General features: G+C 40.1%; 1 protein-coding gene across 2 annotated transcripts in view; it reads right to left on the bottom strand.

The window, feature by feature from the left end:
• The window catches only part of THOC5 (THO complex 5), a 1,209,707-nt gene that overhangs the window by 182,281 nt on the left and 1,000,256 nt on the right, over positions 1–27,170 (bottom strand). For both annotated transcript variants that reach the window (XM_044068466.1, XM_044068467.1), the window contains one exon: positions 15,899–16,002. In XM_044068466.1, the coding sequence (XP_043924401.1) occupies positions 15,899–16,002 (104 nt within the window). The remainder of the gene's footprint in view (positions 1–15,898; positions 16,003–27,170) is intronic.

Raw genomic sequence — 27,170 nt, 5'->3', positions numbered from 1 at the left:
CTGCTGGGTACAAAGAAGAGTGACTGTTCAGCCAGTCCTCAAGTCAGTCTGATCAGTGTCTCCTACATTCCAACCCTCTCCTGCCTCTTCTCAGGTTCAATAACTTCTTGTTGAACCAAGACTCGAGAGACCTGAAGTGAACTTTGCATACAAGAAAAGACACAAAGGAATCTATAGTGCAGTAAGGACTCTGTTACAGGAATCAACCATCACCTAGGTATCATTTACACTGCAGTACTGAAGGCTGTATTTCATTACAGGGATCAATAGATCATTTCCTGCACAGTGTCAAATGAAAATTCAGAGAATCCACTGTATGAGAACCAATCTTGAAATAAAGAAGAGAGTAGTCAGACTAAGGTGCATGTTCCACCACCAAGTCAACAGCTGTGATCCCACACAGAAAAATCAAGTCCAATGTATGGCCATGACAATGGGTAGCAGAAGTAATATCCTGATCAAGCTTGAATTCCCTTCATTAAACATAGGAATTATAACAGCCACTGTCTCATAATCAGTCTTTATGCTGATGTCAAACTGTGCAACATCAACACAGAGAACACATGGAAGTTGGTGAACTCCTGAAGGAAAGGCCTCATACTTGGAGTGGCAGACAAAGATAGCTGCAGTTGTTTCCTACTCTAGTGACGAATTCAAAAGAATTGGTAACTCAACTGGCTTTTGCAGATCAATAATTGCACAATAAGACTGAAAAAAACTCTTCCCCCTCTGCTTCAGTCTGTAGTACTCTATGATGCAGAAGCCTTGAGCGGGTGTTAAAGGCTACTGAGATTGGACTAAAATAACTGTTCAGCCAGTATTCCATTATAAATACCAGACCAGATTCATGCATGCAAGTCAGAAAAAAAATCCAACTTGTCCAGTACTGACTTGGCATTAGAATACAAAATCATATTAAAAGCTATGAGACTGCAGTTCCCGGCAGCTATCCCAGATGACAGGAGTGAACTGTGGAAACCTCACAAAGTACAAAAGTATCTGCAACCTTTAAGCTTTGAACTATGGCAGACACTAATACTGCCATCAGCCACCACCTATGAATAAAAAGTTGACAGCAGGTCTAAATTTTATCAGTATTCCAAATGTCTTGCATAATCTGAATGGACATTTGGGAAAATGGGGAGTCCCTGTCAACAGCAAGAAGGCAACCTATAGCTGACAGATGATGCTAACAGAAATAGGAAGAGGAACTGATTCTACAAGGGTCTCTCAGCGCAGTGACATTTTTAACACCTCTGCAGTAGTGTGGGGGACGGGGACTGTCAATACCTCTTGAACTAAAAAAGAAAACCCTGAACAAAGGCCTGCAATTTAGCTGCTTTTCTGGCTGTAGCTGGATAACTTCTAAGTATAGTGTAAAACAAGCTCTGAGCCAAACATAAATGAGGGTGATTAGAGACAGAAAAGAAGCAGTCCTTTTACAGAAGGTAAAGAACATAACAGTGACTCTCACAAATCCCACTACATATCAGTGGCATAGGAATTCACAGTTACTTCCTTATGTCTGGCATGAGTCATACAAAGCATTACGGGAAAGAGAAAGGGTTGAGGGAGATCAAAATCACGTTGATGCATCAAGCCCCATTGGTAGCCATGTTGTGGAAAACAAGCTAAAATTACAAGTAAAGCATTTAGAGTGTTTTTGAGGTGTTAAAATAAGTCAGGAAAACAGAGTGAAAAAAAAAGATTTTTTTAGTTGTAGGATGGAGTTTTCCTTTAATTGACATCCTTGGAGAAGCTCCTTCCTTTGTGAACAGAAAAAACAGGATCATCAGGAGTTGGGTTGAAGGTAGGCCCAGACAACAGGATACATGCACCAATAAGTGTGGCGCCAACTGTGTCTTTTGTCAGCACACATAGGAGGGAGACATGTTTTTCTGCCCGAATTTAAAGAAAAAGATTAAAACAAATGTAGGAGGTGACTAACTCAATGCAGGTGGTTTACAGGATTAGCTGCAATGGTGTGAAGCATTTTATGTGGGGAAAATGCTCAACAGACTTAAAAAAAGGATTACTGGCCATCTTTCTGAAATTAGAGCTAAGTGCAATAATAACGCACTGGCTCAGCACCTGCAGCTACACAAAAGACACACTGGCTTTAAATTTCAAATTATTGACCATGTGGACATTTTGGAACTGGACAGAGACATTCCTAATTGTTTAGAAAAAACATGAACTACTGTGGCAGCTGAAAAGTACAGTTGTGTACACTTACCATAAATGTGAATGTTCGAGTGAATTCACTGTTGCAGTCATTACATTTGGGTTATCCTGCTGGCAGGTTGCCCTCAGTCACCCTGAATTCCAAAGTCTTGGGTCCTGCATCGGTTGCTATTGCCTCTTCCCTGACATCAGGTCGTCAGGGGTATAAAAGATGCAACCGATGCCATTTTATTCAGTTTTTCTTGCCCCAGATGTCAGGTGCCCCCAAAAGGGTAGGCTAAAGTTATGTAAATAAAACATACATACACCACAAATAAGCTTTACCTTCCTCTATAAGCAAATACACCTAGGTTGTATAGATTAGAGAAGTAAAGATAAGTTACAGCAAAATTAAGGGGGATAGTGGGTGGGTAACCTGGACTGCAGCAGTGAATACACTCGAACATCTACATTTATGACAAACGTACACAACTGTACTATGTTCTTCGTGTTTCACTGTTGCAGTCATTACATTTGGGTTGAGTGCCAAAGCTATGGTTGGGGGGCTGGAGCTAAACAGCATTAGGAGCAGCTAAGAGGCCCTGCAGAACTGCAGTGGCAAAGCATGCCCTGTATTTAGAGTAAAGAGGCAGACTGTAATGCTTTGTAAAGGTATGCACTGAACTCCAAGTAGCAGCCTCTAAAATGTCTTTGGTTGGTACTCCCGAGAAAGGTTGCAGAAGTGGCTGCAACTTTGGTTGAATGTGGCTTAATACCCTTAGGCACTGGTTTGCCATGATGTGAGTAGCAGAAACGAATGAAGTGACCTATCCACTTTGAAATAGTCTGCTTGGAGATAGCCTTTCCTTGTGATGCTGTGGTATATGCCACTAGTAATTGTTCTGTCTTTCTGAAAAATTTGTCCAAGTAGAATCTAATTTGTCTGTGTACGTCCAAAGAATGCAGAATTTTCTCCCCCTTGTTCTGTGGATTTGGATAAAAAGTTGGCAAATGAATTGCTTGGTTAAGGGCTACACTGGATACCACCTTAGGCATAAATGTAGGGTTTGTTCTCAGAGAGACCCTGTCTGGATAAAAAATGATAAAGGGCTCCACAGCCATGAGAGCCTGTAGCTCTGAAACTCGTCTTGCAGAAGCTATTGCTAGGAGCAGAGCTGTTTTCCAAGATAAGAACTTTATATCCACAGTAGCAACTGGCTCAAAAGGAGGTAAGGTGAGTTTTTCCAAGACATAATTGAGGCCCCATGCAGGTACTGGCGTTCTCCTGGGAGGCCTTAAGTTTTTGGCTCCTCTGAAGTACTGCCTTAATAAAGGATGAGAAAAGAGTAGTGGCTCTGTATTGTAATGAGCCGAAATGGCAGAGGCATGGATTTTAATTGATGAAAAAGATAGGCCTTTGTCCAGCATCTCAGTTAAGTATTGCAAAATCTGAGGAATATTTGGGACAGCTTATCAGTTCCTTGAGCTTGGTTCCAAGCACAAAATCTCTTCCATTTCCCAGCATAGGATTTTCTAGTACTAGGCCTTCTGGCTTCTAAAATGACATCCATCACAGCTTTACTGAAAGGTGTGGTTTGTATGGCTACATTATCCGCCATGCTGCTTGGTTTAGGGTCCTGAGTTGGCTGTGCAGAGTCTGATAGTTTTTCTGGGACAGTAGATGAGGTATTTGAGGTAAGGTCCAGGCTGGGCATTGGGACAAGTTCCTTAAGATCGGATACCAGTACTGGCGTGGACAGTCTGGGGCAATCAGAATCATTTTTGGTTTCTCCTGCCTGACCTTTAGGAGTACCTTGGGGAGGAGAGGCAGTGGAGGAAAGGCATATACTGATAGGTTTGTCCAGTTAAAAGATAAAGCATCCACTTTCCAAGCTTGTCTGTGACAAGTTCTTGTGCAGAATCTTTTTAGTTGATTATTTTGAGGGGAGGCAAATAGATCTATGTCCGGGCTTCCCCATTTCTTTGTTATCATGCTGAAGACTTGTGGATCCAAGTGCCACTCGTGGGGATACATGAGGTTTATGCTTAGTTCGTCTTCCAGAGTGTTTTCCTTTCCTGACAGGAATTGTGCCTGCAGATGAACTTGGTAAGTCAATGCTGTGTCCCATAAAGCCATGGCTAGTCTGTACAGGGGATAAGAATGAGCGCCCCCCCCCACTTGTTTATGTACCACATGACCGTGGTGTTGTCCGTCTTTATCAGTAGTTGTCACGGATGAAGTAAGTCCTTGAAGGCGGTCAGGGCATTTTGAACAGCTAGCATCTCTTTTTGATTAATATGTAGATGCTTTTGGTTTGTGGACCAGGTGCCCTGAATGCCTCTTCCTGCCATGTGTGCCCCCCAGGCATAATATGATGCATCCGTCGTTAGGCTCTGCCTGGCTGGGGGTAGTGAGAATGGCTGTCCCTTGTTTTGGTGACAAGCCTTTGCCCACCATCGAAACTCCTGTTGCAGGCAGAGAATTAGAGTAATCATTGTTTCCAGACTGTGGCAATGCTGTGTCCAGACACTTTTTAGGTACCACTGAATTTTCCTCATATGCAGTCTTGCATATGGAATTAGTAAGATGCAGGATGCCATGAAGCCCAAAGCCTACAGAATTTTTCTTGCAGATAACTGGGCCTTTGTTGCCATTTCCTTGAAATAGGTAGTCAGTTGCCTTTGTCTGGAGTGAGATAAGCCATGTGGGCAGCTGTATTTAAGCTTGCACCCAGGAATATTATCTCTTAAGAGGGTACTAGCTTTGATTTCTTTTTGTTGACTGTGTACCCTAGGCATGTTAAAAGTCTTATCACAAACGTCAGATGCTGTAGTAGAATGTCCTTGTTCTCTGCTTGTATGAGGCAGTCGTCCAAGTAAGGATATATTTGTACTCCTCTTTGTCTGCAGGAAGCAATTACTGGTGCCAGGCACATTATGAAGACCCTGGGCGCAGTAGATAAGCCAAAGGGCAGTGCAGAGAATTGGTAATGCTTTGAGCCAGCCTTGAATCTGAGGTATCTTCGGCATGATTGTCTGATCGGGATATGCAGGTATGCCTCTTTTAGGTCGAACGGTACGAGCCAAGCCTTGCTGCCCAGCATGGGCAGAAGCTGCTGTAAGGTCAACATGTTGAATTTTGGTATATCCAGGAAAGTGTTTAGAATAGATAGGTCCAGTATTGGTCTCCATGCTTTGTCCTTTCTGGGTACCAAGAACAGTCTTGAGTAAAATCCTTGTCCCTGCTCTTGCTGTGGTACTTGTTGAACAGCCCTCATGTCCATGAGAGCTGCGACTTGTTTTTGAGCCTCTGTCCATTGATTTTTTGGCAGGTCTGGCCAACCGTTTGGCTTTGGCAGGGTATGGAAATGAAACTTGTAGCCTTGTGACACTGTCTAGAACCCATTTGTCCTGGGTTATAATGTGCCAATTTTGAGAAAAAAGTGCTAGTTTTCCCCCTAAGGGTGCTGCCAGAAGATAAGTGCTTGGCACTTTGTCCTTTACACCTTTGGAGGTAGAAGCATTCCACTGCTTAGACCTGTAGGATCCTTGCAGCTGTGATCTGCCTCTAGGGCGTCTGCATCTGCCCCTTTGAGGTCTGTCTGACACTGGAAAGGACCAATTCTTTGTAGGCCAGTGTTTGCTAAATCTAGGTGGCTGTACCTGTAAGAAATCCTTGACCGTTTGCATAGATTTAGCTTTGTCTTCCATTTTCTTTAACACCTCTTCTGCCTTAACACCAAACAAGGTATCGTGTTGTAAAGGAGCATCTAATCATTTTGCTTTAACATGGTCAGGCAGATGTTGTTCCTTTAACCAAGCATGCCTCCTAATGACAGAACCCGTAACAGCCCTGGCAGGAGGCCTCCAGAGAATCAAAACCCACACTGCAAAGTATGCTTTCCAACTTGTTCAGCTGCATGCAATAAATCCTGCATTTCTTTGTTTTCTGCACATTCAGAATTTGCCATCATTTTCTGTTTAAGCAGTGTCATGATATATTGCTGATATTTGAGCATATGAAACTGGCTGGCAATTTAAGGCCCTTATAGCCAAAGTGGCAGATGTGTAAATCTTTTTTCCCCATCGATCCAGAGCCCTAGAATCCCTGTCAGAGGGGTAGGATTTTTTGCAGTAGAAGCCTTGACCCCTTTTGGACCCTGAGAAATAGTTTCTGGGTCTGCAGTAGGGTTTTTGAAAAGGAATCTATGAGAGTCAGGGACCCTGTAGTATCTGTCGGGCTTAACAGGAGCTGGAGGTAAAGAGTCAGGGGTCAGTCTAGACTCCGAGAACACATCATCTACAATTTCCAACACAGTTGGAATAGCTAGAGGCCTGTGTTGAGGTAGTAAAAGGAAGTCTCTGAGCCTTTTCTTAGGTTCTGAAAAATCTTGGCTCTCCCAGTGGAAGTGCTCCCTCATGGTATGCAAGGTTTCCCCAAAAGAGTAGTCCTCAGGAGGATGAGCTGAAGGAATTGATTCTTCAGCATCAGAATCCTCATGGGGGGAAGAGAATATTCCTGATCAGAAGAAATGGAAACCTGATCTGAAGATTCATAGTCTGTCTCTTGCCTAGGCCTCTTATCAGGAGAGGGATGGGAACCCCTGACCAAGGTAACTAAGACTTCGGCCATTTTGAGCATCCGTTTTTTGGGCATGGAGGCCTGTCCTTGTGACTGCTGAACTTGTTTCTTTGCCTTTAAAGGTCTTCTAGTCTTTGAAGTCGGTTTAATATATAATTGTTTAAGTCTGAATACACCCTGAGAAGCCGATGCCTGCTCAGCGGCTCCGGACCCATCTGAGGGAATTATCTCCGAGGCTCCAATACCTTGAGTTTCCTGCAGCCTAGCTGACTCCACATAGGAGTCGGTAGCGGCCTGCGACTCTAAAGTAGCGGGTGTCAGGGGCTACAAATGCACCTCACTGAGAACCGGCGACTTGCTTAGGAGAAGCTTTGTCATCGGTTTTGGACCTAGGTTGCTTGTCTTTTTCTTTTTCTTTGCGTTTTTTGTGAACTCCGGTAGTCGGATGGCTATCTGACGACATTGTATAATTAAATCTTCGCCCAAAATAGCTTAAAGCAAAATCGTATCGACGCTTAATAGTGCGTTGATTAAATCTAGCACAAAACCGACAACTAGCAACATCGTGGTCAGGGCCTAGGCAAGGAATACAGTAAGCATGAAAGTCCTTATGAGGTATTTGCTTCCCACAAGAAATACAATTATTAACTTTTTCTGACATCGGTCTGGAGCACGAAAAAAGTTTCCTCAACGGGGTACTCAGCATTTAATGAAGACTTCGGATCTGAAACTGGAACACGAAAATCTCGGGAGTCGGCCGACCGGCACTTGCAAACTGCTTCTGCTTCGGGCACTGCGCGGCAAGAAAGACTGAATAAAATGGCGTTGGCTGCATCTTTTATACCCCTGACGTCAGGGAAGAGGCGACAGCAACCAACACAGGACCCAAGACTTTGTAATTCAGGCCGACTAAGGGCAACCTGCCAGCAGGATAACCCAAATGTAATGACTGCAACAGTGAAACATGAAGAACATCTGAACTCTTAGAAAACCGGGGCTTAGTTATAAAAAGCATACTAGATCTCAGAACACTGCCCCACTGTTTAAAAGACTGATATGGGACTAATAATGCTGACATTACTTGCTTATATTGCATTTACAAACAAATGTCAAACACTGTTTACTTCTTTTAGCACTAACTTAAAATGTCATAAAGGACATACTTTAGGTGGTTCATGTATACATTAAATCATTTTTGATGGCTCTCCACATTAAATGCTACTTTAGATTTTAAACTGAACACTTCAGTTACATTTTTCCCTTTTAGGCAGCGAAAGTCTGACAGTGCACACACTGTGGATGGGGCTAGTCTTTTTTTTTTTTCCCTTTTCTTTTCTTTTCTAATGTTTTAAAGGTTGCAATTACTCTAGAGTGCAATCTTATACTCTCAAACCTATTGTTTTCTTAGTTAGATGCCACACTTTAACAGATCCCCTTGGAGTTAGTGCTTTATTTTTTAACATTTATCACTGTATTTTCCAGCTTAGCATTTAGTTTTATGTTTTTTCATCCTACTTAGGTTTTCATTTGTATATCTATACACATGTTCATTCATATTATGATTTGTTTTTGACACACAAACTTGATGACGTACTTATTTGATACGAAAGCAATCTTTGTTAAAAGTTGTATATTTATTCTGGTAAATGTCTATTGATATTTTTGTTAGTCATTTTTTTAGTTTCTTAATTAATAAAGTTTTGATTAGTTGGTTAGCCTATACAAAGTGTTAATAAACTGGTCTTGGATTATAATTTCTCTCTAGCTTTCTAGATTCAGTTTTAGTTAGCACAGTCTCTGTTGACTTAGTTTCATAGTTTAGTACTAGGCTATCTGCCCTGGGGCATTTGCAAGCCTAGCACTAGAGATGTGGCTTTCACCACCCCATGTAGGGGTACTAAGGTGTACAGAATAAATTTAGAATACTGTGCCTTTGTCTAGTAGTGACACATTGAATACCCCCTTACTTATTAAAATTAGTTTACTGTGCCTCTGTCAAGTAGCGACACAGGGGTGACCCCCGGGGTAAACCTACGATCTCCCATCCACTCGTCAAGATTTCTCTTGAAGAGAGTCAGTGAGGGGCTCTGCCTAACATGAACTGGGATTCTGTTCCAGAGTATGGGAAGCCTCTGAGTTATGAATCTGTCCCTCCAGCATGTTCTATTCATATTTGTACTGAGGTTTAAAACTTGCTTGAAAAAGTTGCTTTACCCATCATCTCTTTTCATATAACTGTTCCTTAATCAACCGTTATGACCTTCCAAAGGGGCGGGGATAAACCTGAAATCCTGGGATTTTAGAAGAATTATTTTCTAATGGTTGTCAAAGTTTCAAAAATAAATAAATAAATAAATAAATAAATAAATAAATAAAACTTCTAACATTTATGCCTATAATCTGTAATGTGTCCTATTTCACAATGCTTTGTATTGTTACCTGTTGGAGCTTTTCTCCCCAGATCTCTGATGAAAGGGCTCCTAGTCCAGTTGGGCATTACCCGGTTAACAAATGCTATAAATAAAGAAATATGAAACAGGCTGAAGTTTTATAAAGTGAACCATCCATTTCAAGGCAAGGTAAATTCAGTCCCTTGCTTTAACCTACTTTGGGCATCTGATATTACTATATATAAAACAAGACCCTCGGCTCAAATACTTTCTTTTAGTTACCAGTCATGGGAAGAGCTGTAGTTTCAGTGTGACCATGCCTCATCACTTACTGGATTAATGCAAATTTAAAAATCAGCACCTGTCAAGATGTCTTTGGAGTGGCATTCCTGACAGAATCTTATACAACTTGGATTTGTTCGATACATTTCAGTTTTTATACCATGTTGTATGCGACAAAGAGTGCTATGGTCCTCTTCCCCATTCATTTTCTTTTCATCTACAGGAAAGGGTTAGCTGCCCCTTGACACATGCAATACAAATAACATAAAAAGTAGCAAGCAAACTGATTACTTGGAAGCTACAACTTGCTGTGAAAAGAATGTGTACAGCTGTAAATAGCCACCACAAATTACAAAAGCAAATAAGCATTAAAAACATCACAAGTTAACAGTGAGATTACAGTAATGTCAAGTTCTCAAAATATTGATTTGTGTATCAAAAACATAAGTCTCAGATCCAAAAACACAAGTCTCAGATCAAGGTCATGTTCAACTACTGGTACCACTGACTTAGAAAGTTAACTGAATAAGAGAAAATGAATTACAAAACACAATGCAGGTATATTAGTCAGTCACAGTCTGTGTTGACAGTACCCTACAATCTTTTTTCAAATATAATCAATGATTTTAGGAAGAACACTGCAAAAGTAGGAACAAAAGAATCAAAAAAAGTTTTGGAGGTGGAGCAGTAACCTACAAATACAACAGACTGCACAAACACAGTAACTTAAGTACGGCAAACAGCAGAACGAAGAGCAAGCAGGCACTACTATTTACTACTAGCCAATGTGACGTTCAATTGCAAAACATGCACAAACGCCCGATAAAAGTACACACATGACGTAAAACATTAATGGTGAATAAACTACTCTGTCAACAAATCTGCACAAGAAGCACTTACTAACGAGTTAAGTCCTACAATTCAATGTTCAAGTCCCTCAGGGTTATACTTGTTTACATGTCTCCCACCTAGTGACAGTGCCTCCGGGATGAATCCCCAAAAGCTCCATGAGCATTAGAACTCTATCCCAATTATCATATAGCATACTGTAAGAAATTAATATCACAAGCCGTGCCTACACTAGCATCCCGTGCTAAGCTTCAGCTTCTCACCTGCATTGTAAGGCGGACTCAGAAGAATTTGTCGGTGCTGGTAATACTCCACTTCTTCAGAGAATGTACTATCAGAAGAGACAGGAAATGGGGCAGTTGTGGAAGGGCCACAGCCACCCCAGCTCACAGATGCCTGACCATGGACCTTTAACAGCAGCGTTCTGACCCACAGTGTCTCAGGGTTCTCAAACAGCACCACACCAGAAACGATATCACCTGTGCTGTACCCTTGTTTTTCTTCAGAGTCAAGATATATGGCAAATGTTTTCATCGTGCCAATTACTGTAAAACCGCTGACGTGTTAACCAAAAGTAACAAACAAAAAGAATGAACCTATACAACAAGCTCACACCAGATCTTCAAAAATATGAATCAGTTTTCTCGAAGATCACAAGGTGACAAGTCTCTACTTTCATCTTTGTGAGATAGATAAAATAGTTTTATCCAAAAACAGAAGCTTGATCAGCCCCTGAGTAGAGATAACTCGAAAGCAGTCTTTGATATTTCTACTGTGCTGGTTCATTTGACAGCCAAATAGCAACTGCTAACTGTGAAGAGGTAAAGTCACACTGAAAAAGAAAAAATTATGGTAAAACAATCGCACTTAAGCAATCCGCCAAAATAACCCCACCATATAGCAGACATATCCTACCACTATGATAAAGAGACAGACCACATACCTCCTAATTGGGTAGCTCGTGCTATGACAAATAACTTCCGCCTGATTATTAGAATGACTAAGTTCTGTTGGTTCTAACTGTTTTCTATCAACTATATGCCACTATGGTGTTAAGGGGGACTTGGTTAAAGGAATGATTTTAATGCTTTTACTCCCCTTAACAAAACCACTCTCTGTAACTACTCCCTTGCTCCAAACAACCTGATATATATATATATATATATATATATGTATGCAGGGCTGGTGTTAGCATTTTGGGTCCCCCAGCAATTTGCGGGCCCCCCTGAGCACTTCCTAAGTATCACCCTGTCACTGCCAGACTTCCTAGCCATCCTTTTAGCTCCAGCTGCAAACTTTTAGGAGTAGTACACACAGACTGGCCTGTAGCTACAATGCTCTTACATTACAAGCTTATGTACCACAGTATGTTGGCACTTCTCACAAAGGGACATTCACAGTTATTGTTATATTGATATAATAAGGATACATTACAACTCTGTACACTATTGGACTTGGGTGAAATGGTACCCTAGGGCACTGCCTACTGTTTCAGACCCCCAAAACATGCACACATCCTCCAGTGTTCCCTTTGTTTCTTCCCATCTTGCGTTCCCCACACCATGCAAGTTACTTTTTTCTTCCATTTCTCATCATATTTTACTTTCCTCTTCAGCTTTTTCAAAAAACCCTGACTTTATATATGCTCTGATGTGCTTTTAAGTCTTTTTTTTTCTTTTTGCACAACTTTTTCATCTAATGATTGCTTGAACAAAAATTATGATTAAAGAAAGAAATGCAGTGTTGCTGTTCAGCTTTAATTTTCTTTGCATCCTTTCAACATACCTTTCCTGACCAATACAGCACAGTGATAACCATTTAGGAAATAACTCAATTAAGCCACTCTCCCAGAAGCCATATGGATTATAGATGCTCTAGAAAGTATTTTAAAGCACTTCCCAAACTTTTAATCCAACAGTAACCTAAACAAAATTCATGAGTAAGAAAAAGAATTGCAGTCTTACTTTTTTCTTTTAATGAAGACAAATTTTGCCCAAGGCTTAATGTTCAAAGCTGACAAAATCTTAGCTCACAATAAACTAACAAGCCAGTTTGTTGCAAGGATATGCAGATCCTGTCTTGGAATACTGCCTGCCTCTCTAATCCCCCAAACAAGACAGTCACAGCCTATGCATCCTTTTGTGTTAGATTGGGATGAAAGCAAAGGTTCAAATGGCCACAGTCATGTATTTCAAGTGATTGCTGCAATACATATATATAGCATGACTCCTCACTCCTCAACCCTAACACCTAAAGGCAGGCACCTGTACATATACCTGATGTGTGATTGTGAGGAAAGTGGGTGCGGTTAACTGTAGAGGCCATTATCAGTTTTATCCTAACAAGGTCATATCACAGCCCTGTTCAGGTTAAAGAGCATAATCAGAAAATTAAATCATTTTTATCTCCTCATTTTTGCCCAACTAGAAACAGCTTTTGTGGGGGCCCCACACAGTCAAGGATGAATAAGGGACCCCCTCTATATCCATTTATACAGTCTGGAGAGTGGGTGGCCACTAGATTCCCAGAAGATCTAACTGTCTGAATGTTCTGTGATATATTTTACGTCTTACTTTTAAAATATGACTACTTGATAGCTACATTTTTTACTGATACCCAGCAGAAAAATGTGTTTGTTCCGGGATTATTGGATGTGTGCACTGATACAAATCAGTGATTTTTTTTTATACACACACTCACAAGTCACAGCAATACTAGTTTTGTACTTAATTCAGCAAATAACAATACACTGTGCAACACTGGTAATGCCACACCAGATCAGTGACTGCTGTTTAGCAGTTATCAAACAGCAAGAGTAAGTCACTTTATCTCATTGAGGTGTAAATGAATACCGGTCACTGTCCCTGATTTCACAGATATTCCTTGATTTGCCCTCATAAATTTGCTCTGTCCTTCATAAAAAACTAAATAAAAATAAAAAGTTTTATTTGCAGGCAAATCATTTAAGATTACAGTCAGTCAGTAAACCCAGACATCATAGTTTTACACTTCTTATTGTTCAAAAAATGCATGTTGATGCAAAATGTGGTATTCTAGTAACTTTTTAAGTGAATTAGACCAATATTTAAAATGTGATCCTCATTCTGAGCCTTTATTCTGCTATTATTTTGGCACTAAGCAGAATTATTCAGCAAAGACATTGAGAGCTGTAGTATCTGGTGTTCCGGCAGCATTTATTAATCTCCCTGAAAGAGAACCCATCCCTGAAGATCAGAAGCATTAGCTCTTCTAAAACTCTATGGTGTGCACTGAAATCAGTCACTTGGGCTGCTGATCTCTCTCTCTCTTATTCTAACCTTATTCATTTTATATCAGCTTTATCCTAACAGTGTCATAGCACAGCCTGGTTCAGATTAAACAGTACAATCAAAAATTAATTACATTTTTTCCCTAATTTTTCTCCAACCAACAACACCTTTTGTGGGGCCCCCACACAGTCAGGGATGATTAAGGGGGCCCCCCTGCAGCCACAGGTATTGTAAGGTACCTACACAGCTAAGCTATGTTGTTAGTTTTAGTGGAGAGGATGTCCACCACCAGGGTTTAACTAAACCAGGGGCATTATGTCAGTGGTAAAACATTTAATGGAATTGTGAAGCCTGTTACTTGACAAATCACTTACTATAACTAAAGATCTTTGACTTTTGAAGGAGATAAAAATAAGAGTTATTACCCCTCCCCTATTTATTAAGCATATAAGATTGCTGTACTAGCTTTTGTTGGTTTAACAGACATGTCACAAAATATCAAGATAAGATAACTTGCTGTGGTTGCCCCCCCCCCCCCAGCGACCACAGGGTTGGCTGGTACCTAAAGCCAGCTATGTATATATGGAATGTTTTTGATGCTGTTCATTAGACTCAACTAGGACTGCTTGTATGTGTGTTTCAATAAAGGATATTCAATTTTAACTCAACTGTGAACTACCTATTTTCTATTTGATTACTTTGTAGCACATATTTAACAGTTATATTTTACAGTTCAACTTTTATTAAGTGAACTAAGTGCATAACAAAATTTAGGAAGTGAACGTCACACTCTCCACACTGCAATGTTTCTTCTTGGTTTGAAAATTATAAAACAAAGACTTAAGTTTAATGACATGAAATGACGTTAACTGCATTAGCATGAGGTGTGGACTGCCTTGCAAATTTCATCATCCATGAAGAAATAGTTAACTCTGAACCTCTGAAAAGGTTTTAAACAAGCAGTTCAGTCATCTCCCATGATGTAGCTGAATGCAAATACTTGACTACTTTCAAATTTCACAAACATAAGAACTCAAGGAATACGAGAGCTCATCTCCTTTGCTGACCTACAATACCAGTACCACAATATTCATTTAAGTATAACAAGCATGGCTAGAACCCGAGGAATGGTGGAGCTCATGTCTTGTGTTGCAACACAGTATCACTAAAACATCATTCAAGTTCCAGCCACACAGCTACGGCATAAGCAGTAAAGGATGTCATGCCTTACACTGCACAGGACTATAGGTACTTCACTAATCATTCCGTGTGTGTGTGTGTTTGGCTGTAAAGCAAGGACTATGAAGCCTGGTTCTATGGTATAAAGTGACAAGGCCCTACTATAACACAGAAGAGACAAGTTCAGTTGGTGGCTTGAGTATACAAGAGTGTGTGTGGGAGAGTGAGTGGCTTACACCAGCATGCCCATACTGGGAGAAGGGTGATGGTGGTCCCTACTGTCCAGCTGCTCCTACACAAGCATACAGTTGCACAATTTCCATGTGCAGGACTGGGGAACACAGCCTTGACAATCCCAAGTTGTTGATGGAAACCCTCAAATGCATGTAGGCATGTGGGTGGAAGTCTACACACACATTAGGTGAAGCACGTCAGCTACCAGGGATGAGGTTAACTCAATACCAGGAAATTCCCTTCATGCCACCTTTGTGTTGGTTGTGCAGAAGAATATTTTGCCTGGTGACGTGGGAATGCATAAGCAGAGATGGCATCTCTAAGGTCAGCAGGCAGCCATAAAAAATTATACTGGGAAAAAAAAAAAATCAAGGAGTATGGCTGGTCTTGACCCATGTCAGAAGTGAACTACTCATTCAAGTTCCAATATGCACAGTTAGAACCACAGTAGTATCACAGCATATGTTCTGTACATTTACACACTGTCAAAATTGTACTACTTACACAAATTCCACGATTATGGTAAGAACCCTAAGAGTGTCAGAAAGTCAGTGGCACTGCTGTAATACTCAAATCCCATGTGCACTGCTACAAACTGCAGTACAGCATCAGTACTGCGTTAATTACTCATGTTCTGAGCAAATAGCTAGATCCCACATATTAATCTTTAAGCTTCAGATGAGGATAGACAATCTGCAGATTCATGACTGTGGCAAGATAGAAAACAAAAGTTCCACCATCGAAGACACAGGGCTGAAAAGACTGAAAGGCATTACAGAGTATGAGGGAGTTCAATCATGATTCAGCACAGTTAATTACTTGATAGTCCTACTGTAAGAGGAGGTATACTGCACACAGATGGCACAAAACAATTACTGCAAGACAATAAAAAGTATTAAGACGAAGGCTGTAAAATGTAGATTATATACATACATTAGAATGTCACTTACCACAAAATCTTCATATGTGATTGTGCTCCACCTTACTAGCCGAGAGACAATTTTGACAGGGAAAAGGTGCTGAGAGTCACTAGAGACAGGTACAACACCATGCTCTGAAAAAATGCAAAGTAACACAGATAAAGCTTCAGGACAAGAACTCAAATTGCACAATCTGTCTAGCCACTAAAAGAAGCTTTCTAGAAAAACCACAAAATTGCAACTAAGGTATACTGCAACACACTCACTGTTGTAACAAAGTACTTTAATAAAAATCTGCATGTTCTAATCCAAAACGACAACTAGCTTATTTTTACATCATCCAGCAAAATGGGATGGTCTAGGGAACCTTTTCACTCATACCCGAGCCCCAAGGCCACAGCAAATAAATTCAGGAAAACAGACAACAAACCATGTGAGGAATATGCAAATGGTACAGTCAACAACCATATATAACAAGGTCTCAGTCTGACCCCTCTACAAAAACATTTTCTCAATTAGAACTTTCGTTAAGAAAAGAAGGCAAACTGGATATACAACTCACAAGAATTAATCTCTTCAGGAACATTACATATTTATTAACAGTTGTTAGATCAGATGGATGAACATCTAGCTTCACAAAATGATAAAAGTGTCAGGCCATCACTTCACTGTGCAACTTATGTAGACCACTGACACACAAAAAGTGATGTTGTTATCAAAGCATCAGCAGTCCACAATTTCCTGAAAGGACAAAGAAATGTCCTTACATAGCCAAAAGGCAGCTAGTGAAAGTGATACCAACACAGTCACTCTAAACATGGTTAGGCATGGATATGTGCAAAATGTAGATTCCTAAGAATGTCTGTCATAGCACAGTGTAAATTTCCCTACACAGGAGGATACGAGTCATTGCATTGAAGGTCATAAGCCTTCTCTCAAAAAATGGGAACCAGCAATATCCACGTAGCAAAATAGTGGTACTTTCAAAATGGTGCCTGAAAACAAATGTGAAACAACAAGTATGTAAAATTGGTTGCTATCTATCGTCCATTTCGGTACTTACCTCTTTCAACTTACTTTTCCTTGTCCCTTACCCACTCCTCACTATATTCCAGTCCTGCTTCCCCACCTTAGGCCATGGCTATTACAACCCTCTCTATTTTCCTCTTACCTCCATTACTTCTCCTTCTCATTCTTACATCTTGTATTATTCCATTACCACCTGTCCATAGAGATCCCACTAATCCCCATACTAACTGCATCTCATCTCTGCAGTACTCTACTACAATCTCCTCCTCTATCTTTTCGATGAACATCCCTCTGCCTAAAATCAACCCCCCCCCCTCACTCTCGACTAAGTACTTGACTTATAACCCATTTAAATTCAAACTTTACCAGCTTCATGTAGCCCTGCTTCTATCAGGAGACATGCATCGAAATCCTGGGCCCATCCATCACTCCACCACCTCTCCCTACTTAATAAACTCATTCTCTCCAAAGAAACATATGTCCTTTTACTCTATGAATGCCCGCCGTAGTATTCTAAACAAAGTTAGTGAAATCCATGCCTGGATAGCCTTCCACACCCCTGTCATCACCCTAACAGAGACATGGCTAAAACCCCAAACCTCTGATAAAGACATTCTCCCCCCTGGTTATGATATACTCCACATAGATGGCCAAAACAAAAAAGGGGGTGGCCAATCACCTCATCATTACAAGTATTATGAAACCTATCCCATCGTTTTCTCCTGCTGAACTACTTACAGCTAACCTTAAAATAAATGACCATACCACTATCACAGTAGCAGCCATCTATATTCCTCCAGGAGACAACATTCCTCTGCTTGAAAATATTCTTTCATACTTTTCTCAACACATCCCCAATGAAACTATCCTCCTTGGGGATGTCAACATTAATTGGTTAACTCTCAGTAATCCAAACTCTAATACTCATATTAATTTATATGGCTTTACTCAGCTAATCTCCCAACCCACTCATACAAACTCTCACACATCTAGTACTCTTATTGACTGGGTACTTGTATCTAATCCTTCCAAATATCATAACTCTGAAACTCTAACCAAACACCCTGAGTGATCACTCCCCTATAAAAGTGCTTAGGTTCACTCCCCACTTTTCAAAACCTCCTAGATATATCACATCCAGAAACTTTTAATGCCCCCCTCCCTAAAGTAAACTGGAAACTCCTTACCAAACTCCCACTAGAAGAAGCAATCCTAGCTTTCAACCCCACCTTCCTTACCATCTTAGACTCACTTGCTCCCCTTCGCAAAATCCGAATTAAGTCCACCATATCACCATGGCTTTCAAAAGCCACTTGTACCCTTATAACTAGAGACAAATTATGGAAAAAAATAGTCACAAACTAAGCTCCCTGCAGACTTGCAAAAAATATAAAGAACTCGGAAATCTGACAAAAAACACTTAAGCAAAGATAAAAAGGACTTCTATAACAAACCTCCCACAGCCCTAAAATCTAATCTTAAAAAAATTCTGGAACTCTATTAACCAAATATTACATCCCGGTAATCTTAGCTTCCCCAATCCATGTCGAGACAAGACATCTGAAGAAACTGCCACTATCTTCAATACCTATTTTATCAATTCAATAGCTAAGCTACTGAACCCTCACCCAAACTCTTCTACTACTACCATCTCCAACTTTTCTGAACCTAATCCTAATACTATCTCCTCAAATACATTCTCCCTCAAACCTGTACCTACTAGCTACATCAAAACTCTATTCTCTAAATTAAAACCATGCTCAGCATCATCTGACAATATTCCTTCCTTTCTTCTACTAGCAGCTGACTCTCTTGCTCTCCCTGTATCTATCCTACTTAATCGCTCTATCTCTGAATCTAAAGTCCCTTCCATCTGGAAACAATGCTACACTCTACTGATACACAAAGAAGGTAACTCCTCTGATATCTCCAACTTTAGACCTATCGCTATCCTCTCCCCTCTCTCTAAAGTACTAGAAAAATTTACTTATAAACAAGTTATGCAGTATCTAATACAGGAAAATCTGCTTACACCCACTCAACATGGTTTCAGACCCAAACATAGCACCACTACAGCTCTATTATCCTTCCTCAACACTGTCTCTATAGCCACGGACGACAATAAACTTATTTCTTGCCTATTCTTGGACCTCTCAAAAGCTTTCAACACCGTCTGTCACACTCTTCTGCTGCACAAACTGCATAACCTCAACTTCTCCTCTGATACTGTTCCATGGTTCTCCAGCTACCTCACTGATGGATCTCAATCAGTGAGATGGCATTATGCACTCTCCCCTCTTCTCCCTGTAAAAATGGGTGTACCTTAAGGGTCTATCCTAGGGCCTTTACTTTTTAATATCTTTACTAATCAGCTCTATACCTCCTAGCCTCAGTCATCTTTAGTGTAATATGCAGATGACTCTACAGTCATCACCACAGCCAATTCTCCCTCTAAACTCTTCTCAGCTACTCAGGCATCTTTTAAGTTAGTTGAAACATAGCTCTCCAACAACCAGCTCATCCTTAACCCTAAAAAAACAAAGCTGTTACTCTTCCTACCTAAAAAGTTCAACAATATTAAACCCTCCTTCTCCATACAGTCCCTTAATAACACTCCCATTCAGGTAGAATCCAGCACTAAGTTCATAGGCATAACCATCGACGATCAGCTTAAATTTGACTTGCATGTTAATAGCTGTATCAAAAAGACTCATTCAAAACTAGGGCTGCTTTACTGTAACAAGAAATCCCTTACCTCTGAAGCCAGGATTACTCTCTCTCACCTACCTTCTACCCAGTCTAATGTACAATTCTCAAATTCTCAAATCTTAACTCAACACTCCTGACCAAAATCAAATCTACCTAAAACAGGGTTGCTAGATATGCTGCCCAACAAACAAACAAATCCCATCTCTCTCTCTAAAACACCTAAACTGGCTTGAATTACCCCACCAGCTTCTTCTCTCTCAGCTCCAGATCATCCGTTCTGTCCTATACCAGCCTTCCTACTGCCCAGCACTATCCCCTCTCATCTCCCATTATTCTCCCTCCAGACCTCGCCGAAGCTCTAACCAAGACCTACTACAAATCTACAAACCCAAGTTTAAAGTTGGACGCAACATTTACAGCTATCACCCCACTATTGCTTGGAATAGGCTCCCACTAGAAATCAGGACCCTTACACATCCTAAACAATTTAACACAGCAACCAAAGAGCACTTTAAAGGTCACTGGTCCTGCCACTGCACTCTCCATCCTTAACATCCCCTACTTCTCATACCTTAATCTACTTTCTGCCCATAACTCACTCTTCTCACTAGCTCTCTCTAATCTTCCTTGACTACTCTTTCTACTGTCTTCTAAAATTTATTAAGCAAATCGCCTCAGAGAAACATTCTATTGTAATTGTCTTGCCTTCATGCAACTACATTATGATAAAACTGGGTTTTTGTAACCACTTACCCCCAAAACTATATTCATCTTAATGACATATTTCTTTTTATACATCTTGAAATAATTTTTTTATACTCTTGATTATTGACACTGTATAACATTGTATTGCTACTTAATGCCTTGCAATAATCCTGTAACTGCTGTTTAATGTTAATTTATAATGAAAATTGTTTAATATGTTGGAGCTTTTCTCCCCGGGCCTCTGCTGAAAAAGGGCTCTTCAGCTCAGTCAGACAATCCCGGTCAACAAAAGTAAAGTAAATAAATAAAATAAAGATCTCATACTGTGTATACACAAACCCTTCAGTCCCAAAGAAGTAACATGGTACATCCCTATTTCCCAGAATTCCTACTTTTTTCCAATGAAATCCAGACAAACATTCACAAGCAAAGAAAATCAAAGCTCATCCCTGTCCATATTTAATAGTAACTTGGATCTATGGATGGGAAAAAACATTTACCACAGAACTGCTCTGTCTACTACTAATGGACAAAGACAGCTCCTAAATGCTTTATCCCATGCATGGGTCCCCTTAAGTTATCTACTCTTTGATATCGGCTATTTTCACAAGAGATGATATAGAATTACTGCTTATGGCATGGGCAAGGCCAATCTAACACCAAATGGGATGAGTTACTTCATGAGGCTTAAAATGGCCTGTAAGGGAAGCTAGCCTAGTACTTACTTACCTACCTATAAGAAATTTAGAACAAGGACACAGATTTTTAATACTTAAAGCTAGATCTCCTAGCACAGGCTACAGATGAACAGCACAATACCAAAAGAGGGAGGGGTGGACAGTAAGATTTGCACACTGTATAGGGTTCTCTTGAACATGACTGATACGAGCACTTTAAAATCTGATGCAGCTTATTTTGAGATGACCCAAGTAGTATCAAAACATAGGTGAAAGCCTGAGAGGCACATGTAAATGATTCAGATGGCAAAGCCTTAAAGTGCTAAAGAATGTTTGAGTCCTACAGTGGGGATACAAACTACAATGCCAAGAAATGATATGTACTGGAAGCCACAGTGCAAAAATGTCTACCATGGACACACTTTTTTCTACCTTGAGTTACCATTTTTTTCCAGAAAAATTGAATAGTCTTACTTTACTGCTTAAAAAGTGAATGAACCAAAACCACTACCCAGCATTGTGATAAAAATTTGAGATCAGAAAATTGGTACTTCTAGGGTCAGCAACACCATAAGCTCCACAACAATGTCTAGTACAAAACCAAGTATTTATTCCAAGTCTTTAAAAACGTTAAGCGCTTTCATCCCTCATGATACACTCTGGGACTTCTTCAGAACAAAGAATGAATCCAGAACAAGCATTTTTATATTGCCCATCAATCATTCAATAATTCAGTTATGCACAACCATTTAAGAAGTGAATTTATAAAAAGTACAGCTTTTAACTTAACGTTAAAACTTTGATAAAAAAAATTGTTTCTTAAAACATTACAAGGCAAAGTCACCTTAGGTGGGCAGCAATAAATAAAAATAGTAAAAAATATTAAAGATTTAAATCTCTTTTTTTTTTTAACACAGGAGACAAAGACACAATATCATTAAGACCTGGTGCAATTGTGGCTTTTAGCCTAATCATCCAGTACCATTCTCTAAGCTCTATCTGCAATCTTTTTTTTTGGTGTTTTTGGTGCTTTTTCAAATGTTTTTTCTTTTCACATTGTGATAAAATTTACCAAACCTACTTTTACATCCAGGAGGCTGCAGTGGCTCAGCTCATAAACTCACAAAGTCCTAAACTTTAGGCAGAGGGGTAAAAATTGCCTGTTCCAAGCCTGAATTAATGTTAAAGAGCTCAGTATTAATCTCAGTCAAAGGAAGACAAAAACTTTGCATGCCTTTTGGTTCCAGTTACTGGTACTTTACTCATCAAGTTTCAGAAAGGCAAATGAGTGCTGCGAGCCTCATGAGAAACATTTTGATGCTGGCTTACACTTGTATCTCTAGTAGTTGGTGTGTGTGTATGGGGAGGTGTCCAATACAGGGATGTATTACTGGCTGTTTTAAGATTCTGATAAAAAAATCACAAAATTAAATGACTAAATGTAAAATAAAGTTTAATACAATATTTTCTAGTCACTAATAGATGAGACTTAATGTAAAGCATCCAAGTTCCAACCCCTGGGAATGTCACATCACTGATGACACACCCTTTGTTTGGACACCTCCCCACGCACATGCTCCACTACTAAAGATATAAATGTAAGCCAACATCCAAATGCTTCTCATGAAGCTCACAGCGCGCATCTGTCATTCTGGAACTTGATGAATAAAGAACCAATAACTGGAACCAGAAGACGTATGAGTTTTTCTTCTCCTTTGACAAGAGATTACTACTGAGATCTTTAACATTAATTCAGTCTTGGAACAGGATATTTTTACCTCTATACCTAAAGTTTAGGACTTTGTGAGTTTACTGCTTAAAAAGGGAAGACACGTGCATAGAATTTGCAAATGATTCATTAATGTTTACCGTTATCACTAACATGAAGGACACCTCATTTATAGCTCATCTTAACATGATCATAAACACAGTGAATGAAACTTCACATGGTTAACGACAATAAACATATGACTAAAACCGTTCTCAAGTTTAAAGCAAGTTGAATAATCTTTTAACTGCAAGTACTCCTCCACTTAAGACAAACACATTAAACCAAAAACACAGTCCTGCAATGTGTGTCAAAGAAAATCAAAATTAATAACAACACACTCCTTTGAAGAGCTATTAGAACCACAACTTGACAAAATAAAATCTAAAGCCTTAAATAATTCACAGCTCCAGTGGTTCCTCAAAGGAGTGTTTGATTAGCATTAGTTACAACTACATGCACAACACAGCAGGGTTTGATATAAAAAACTCAAAAGATTAATAGTTAGGGTTTGTCTTCTGCTCCTGAAGTCCAGTCCCTATACAGCAGAATCTGTCATTCTGTTTGCTTTTTCATCCCAACAGTATCTTGCTTACTCCTGTTTAGTGCTGTATGAAATGTCCCGTCACCTTCTCTCTAGTTACTCGACTTATATCAGCTTCTATTTAATCCTTCACTCTACAGCCAGCTTGCACTTACACAAACCAGTACACAATTCCTTTCCTGGGAGGAGGAATATTAACAGGTTCAGCACTGAAGAAGCAAACCTACACAACTCTTCCACATCAATTATCCTGAAAGATAGTAGGCAGTCTATAGCAAAGTCAGCAATGATTTATGATCATTAGAACTACTTAATATCATTAGCTTACACACACACACACACACATATACACACACACACTACTGTGTGTGTATACAGATATATACATATACATATATATATATATATATATATATATATATATATATATATACATACATACATACACACATATACATACACACACACACACACACACACACACACGCATACAAACCATACATGTATGTAAAAGTATATGTACATGCATGCACATTGATCATGTTGGTTTTAATCAGCACGCCAATGTAAAATCTTATGGGCACAAGATATAGGCTGTCTCATGCAAATAAGAACATATTCCATAGTTTCCACAAAATGTAAACAAAAATGAAGCACTTATAATGAGATATCTAAATGAGCAGGTCTGTTTTCATTAAAACATTTAATCCCTGTATCAGTTAGTCATATCAGCATTTCAGCCCTTCCCTAGCTACTAACCCTCCTTTTTTTATCCATGATGCTTTATTTGGAGACTTTCCTTCTTTAGATCTCTGGCATGCAATACAAAGCAGAGATATACAAAGACAGCCAAGTCAGCAAGGAGTGATTGGAAATTTTAATAAGGACAGAACTGCTCACATCCAGAGCTATTGTTATGGTAAGTACACAACACTGGCATCTGGTATAAGGGTCATCCTTGTTAACAGAGCCCTAAGTAAATCATTCTAGTTGGTCTCCCTCATGGGGACACACTGAGTACTATGACCCCCGAAGGAAAACCTAGACCTGGATATCACATCTAGCTTACAGTGTCTTGGAAAAAATATTCAGTGATGACCATGTAGGTGTTGTATTGTGAAAAAAAAAAGTCTAAGAGGTAAACGCTACTCTAGTTCAACACGTTCTGGGTTCAGGCAACAAAGTTTTGCTATGTTTTTTTCCATTAAAAGATTCAGTCAATCACATAGCAAGGTTTATTTATGAAACTTTAAAACCAAATTTTTTTTAAGAAAGAGAAAAACAGAGGGTCCTTTTCTGAATTATTTGTTTCTGTGTACAGAGAAAGTACAGTTGTGCAAAATCTTACCATAACAGTGGATGTCCTTCTCTTCACTGTTGCTGTATTCTTCACCTTAGGGATTTTTTTCCAAGGATATCCCAATGTCCAGCCAGTATGCCAAAGCCCTTAGATCTTTGTATGTGCCATATATCACATGTGTGCTCCCCACACAGGACGTAGGTCATAAACGTGATGTACAGAAACTGCTACCTAGAACTGAATTGCCTCAGAAGAGAACACTCTTCAAAGGACAAAAAGACATCCATATGCATCTAAAGAGTGACAATGCAGTTGGAATAGGGGGCACCTTGGCCAGGAGGGTAAATAATCAAAACTCAAAAGAAAAAAGGGGGAGGGAGAGAGAGACTGAATACTGCAACAGTGAAGAAAATGACATCTTCTATTATGGTAAGATTTTGCACAACCTTACTGTTTTTGCTGTATTCTTCACCTTAGGGAGAGTAAAAAAAAAAGTTCAAGAAAAGGAGTGGAAGGATGGTCCTAGCAAAACCTGCACTGGCCCTAGAAATCATACCTAATTTATGATGCTTAGTAAAGGTACGCAATGAGAACCAAGTAGCAGCTTCAAGGATGGAATTGGAGTCCAAACCTTTGAAGAAAGCACAAGAGGCAGCCCTAGTGGAATGAGCTCTAACCGAAGTAGGCAGACATTTGCCATGAAAAGAATAGAAGGAAATGTCCTTAGATATCCAGAGGAGATGGTTTGCTTAGAAACAGCTAAACAAAGCCCTGGGATGAAAGGAAACAAAATGCTGGTCAGGCTTACAAATGATCTTGATTTTATCCATATAGTATCTGAGCTGTCTGTGCAAATCCAAGGTATGCAAGACCCTCTCACTAGCAGACTGAGAAGGAAAAAAGAGAGGGAGGTATACTACCTGATTTAAGGACAAGCCATTAGCAACCCTGGGCATAATGGGCATAAAAGAAGGGTTAGTATGAGGAGACACCCTGTCCCTGTGAAAAAAAAAACAAAAAAAGAGTAATGGCCATAAGGGTCTGAAGCTCAGAAACCCTCTGAGCAGAAGTAAAAGCAAGCATCAAGACAGTCTTCCAGGTACAGTGTTGCAGAGAAGGTGAAACTGCAGGCTGAAAAGGAGCCTGGGTTAATGTCTCCAAACAAAATTATGGTCCGAAGGAGTTGGAATAGGCTTCCTTGGAGGCCTAAGATGTAGGATGCCTTTAAGAAACCGACCTCAAAAAAGAAGTCAAAGGAGGATTCAAGGGCAGACAGGAAGAAACTGCTCACAAGTGAGCCTCTACAGAAGAATAGGTCAGGCCAGACTGGAGCAACTCACACAAACAGGAGACAGCCAGAGGAACCCCCAATGAAAAAGGGTCCTGGCTATAAGCATGGCACCAGGCAGAAAATGTTTTCCATTTGGACATACAAGACTTTCTGGTTGCAGGTTTTCTTGCCTCCTGTAAAACCCTAAGTGCACATCATCAGAAAAGAGGCATCAAAAAGAGATCAAAACCCTAACATCCACAGTGTTAGTTGAAAAAGGGACAAGTAAGGATGGACAACTGCCCCCTTGTCTTGTGTGACAAGGTCCAACTGGTGAGGTAACCTGGGGTGATTGCCCCCAGCCGACTACATTAAGGGGGGACCCTGTGGGGTTTTGATCAAGATTCACTAGCAAGATTTCTGGGGAGTCCAGCTGAATCTTCTGCAGAACTCTTGGAAGTAGAGGAAGGGAAAGGAAGGCATAAAGAAACATCTCCTTCCAAGGAAAAGGGCGTCCATCTTCCACACTAGATGGCATGGCACTCAAACAGAAATGAGGTAGCTGCCTGTTCAGAGGGGAGGCAAAAATATCTATCAGAGGAATAGCCCAACAATGGACTATGTCCAGAAACACGTCTCTGTGAAGCATCCATACATGAGCTTGTGTTTTGGACCTCATCAGAGAATCTGGCACCAGATTGTGCTCTGAAGAAATATACACTGCCTGAACAGTTAGCTAGTAGCTAACAGTCAGATCCCATGCCTGAAGAGCCAGTCTGCAAACAAGGTAGGACTTTCTGTCCCCTCTGCTTGTTGACATACCACATCACTGTGGTGTTGTCTGTGTAAGCCTAGAGAGAGCATGGGGTGAAAAGCCTGAAGGGCCAGAATCACAGCTCTTATTTATTTGATGTTGATATGGTCTGACTTCTGATGGGGGGGTGGAGTCAGAGATCCCAAACTTTCAGGTGATCACAGGATGTTCTGTTGTCGATCTGCATGCTTGCTGAGTTGGAAGTTCGGCTTCATGTGTACGACTGTCAGCTATTCTTCCCCCATGCAGAGATCAGAAGTAAGGTTGTCACATATCCCACTATGGAACAGCATCTTTCACAGAAAAACGTAGGAGAAAAAAGCCCCTTTAAAAAGGCTTTACATACTTTTCACAGATGCCATGGCCATCGAGTTTGAATGCTGATGAAAACTAGAAATAGGTTCATAGGTAGGTACTAGGCTATCTGCCCAAAGGCATTTATAAGCCTAGCTGGAATGTGTTGGCTTTCACCACTCCCTTAGATTA

This window comes from Protopterus annectens, chromosome 4.part0, assembly GCF_019279795.1.
Source record: "Protopterus annectens isolate FY-2018-M chromosome 4.part0, PAN1.0, whole genome shotgun sequence".
NCBI lineage: Eukaryota > Metazoa > Chordata > Ceratodontiformes > Protopteridae > Protopterus > Protopterus annectens.
This window is presented reverse-complemented; position numbering and strand designations above follow the sequence as displayed.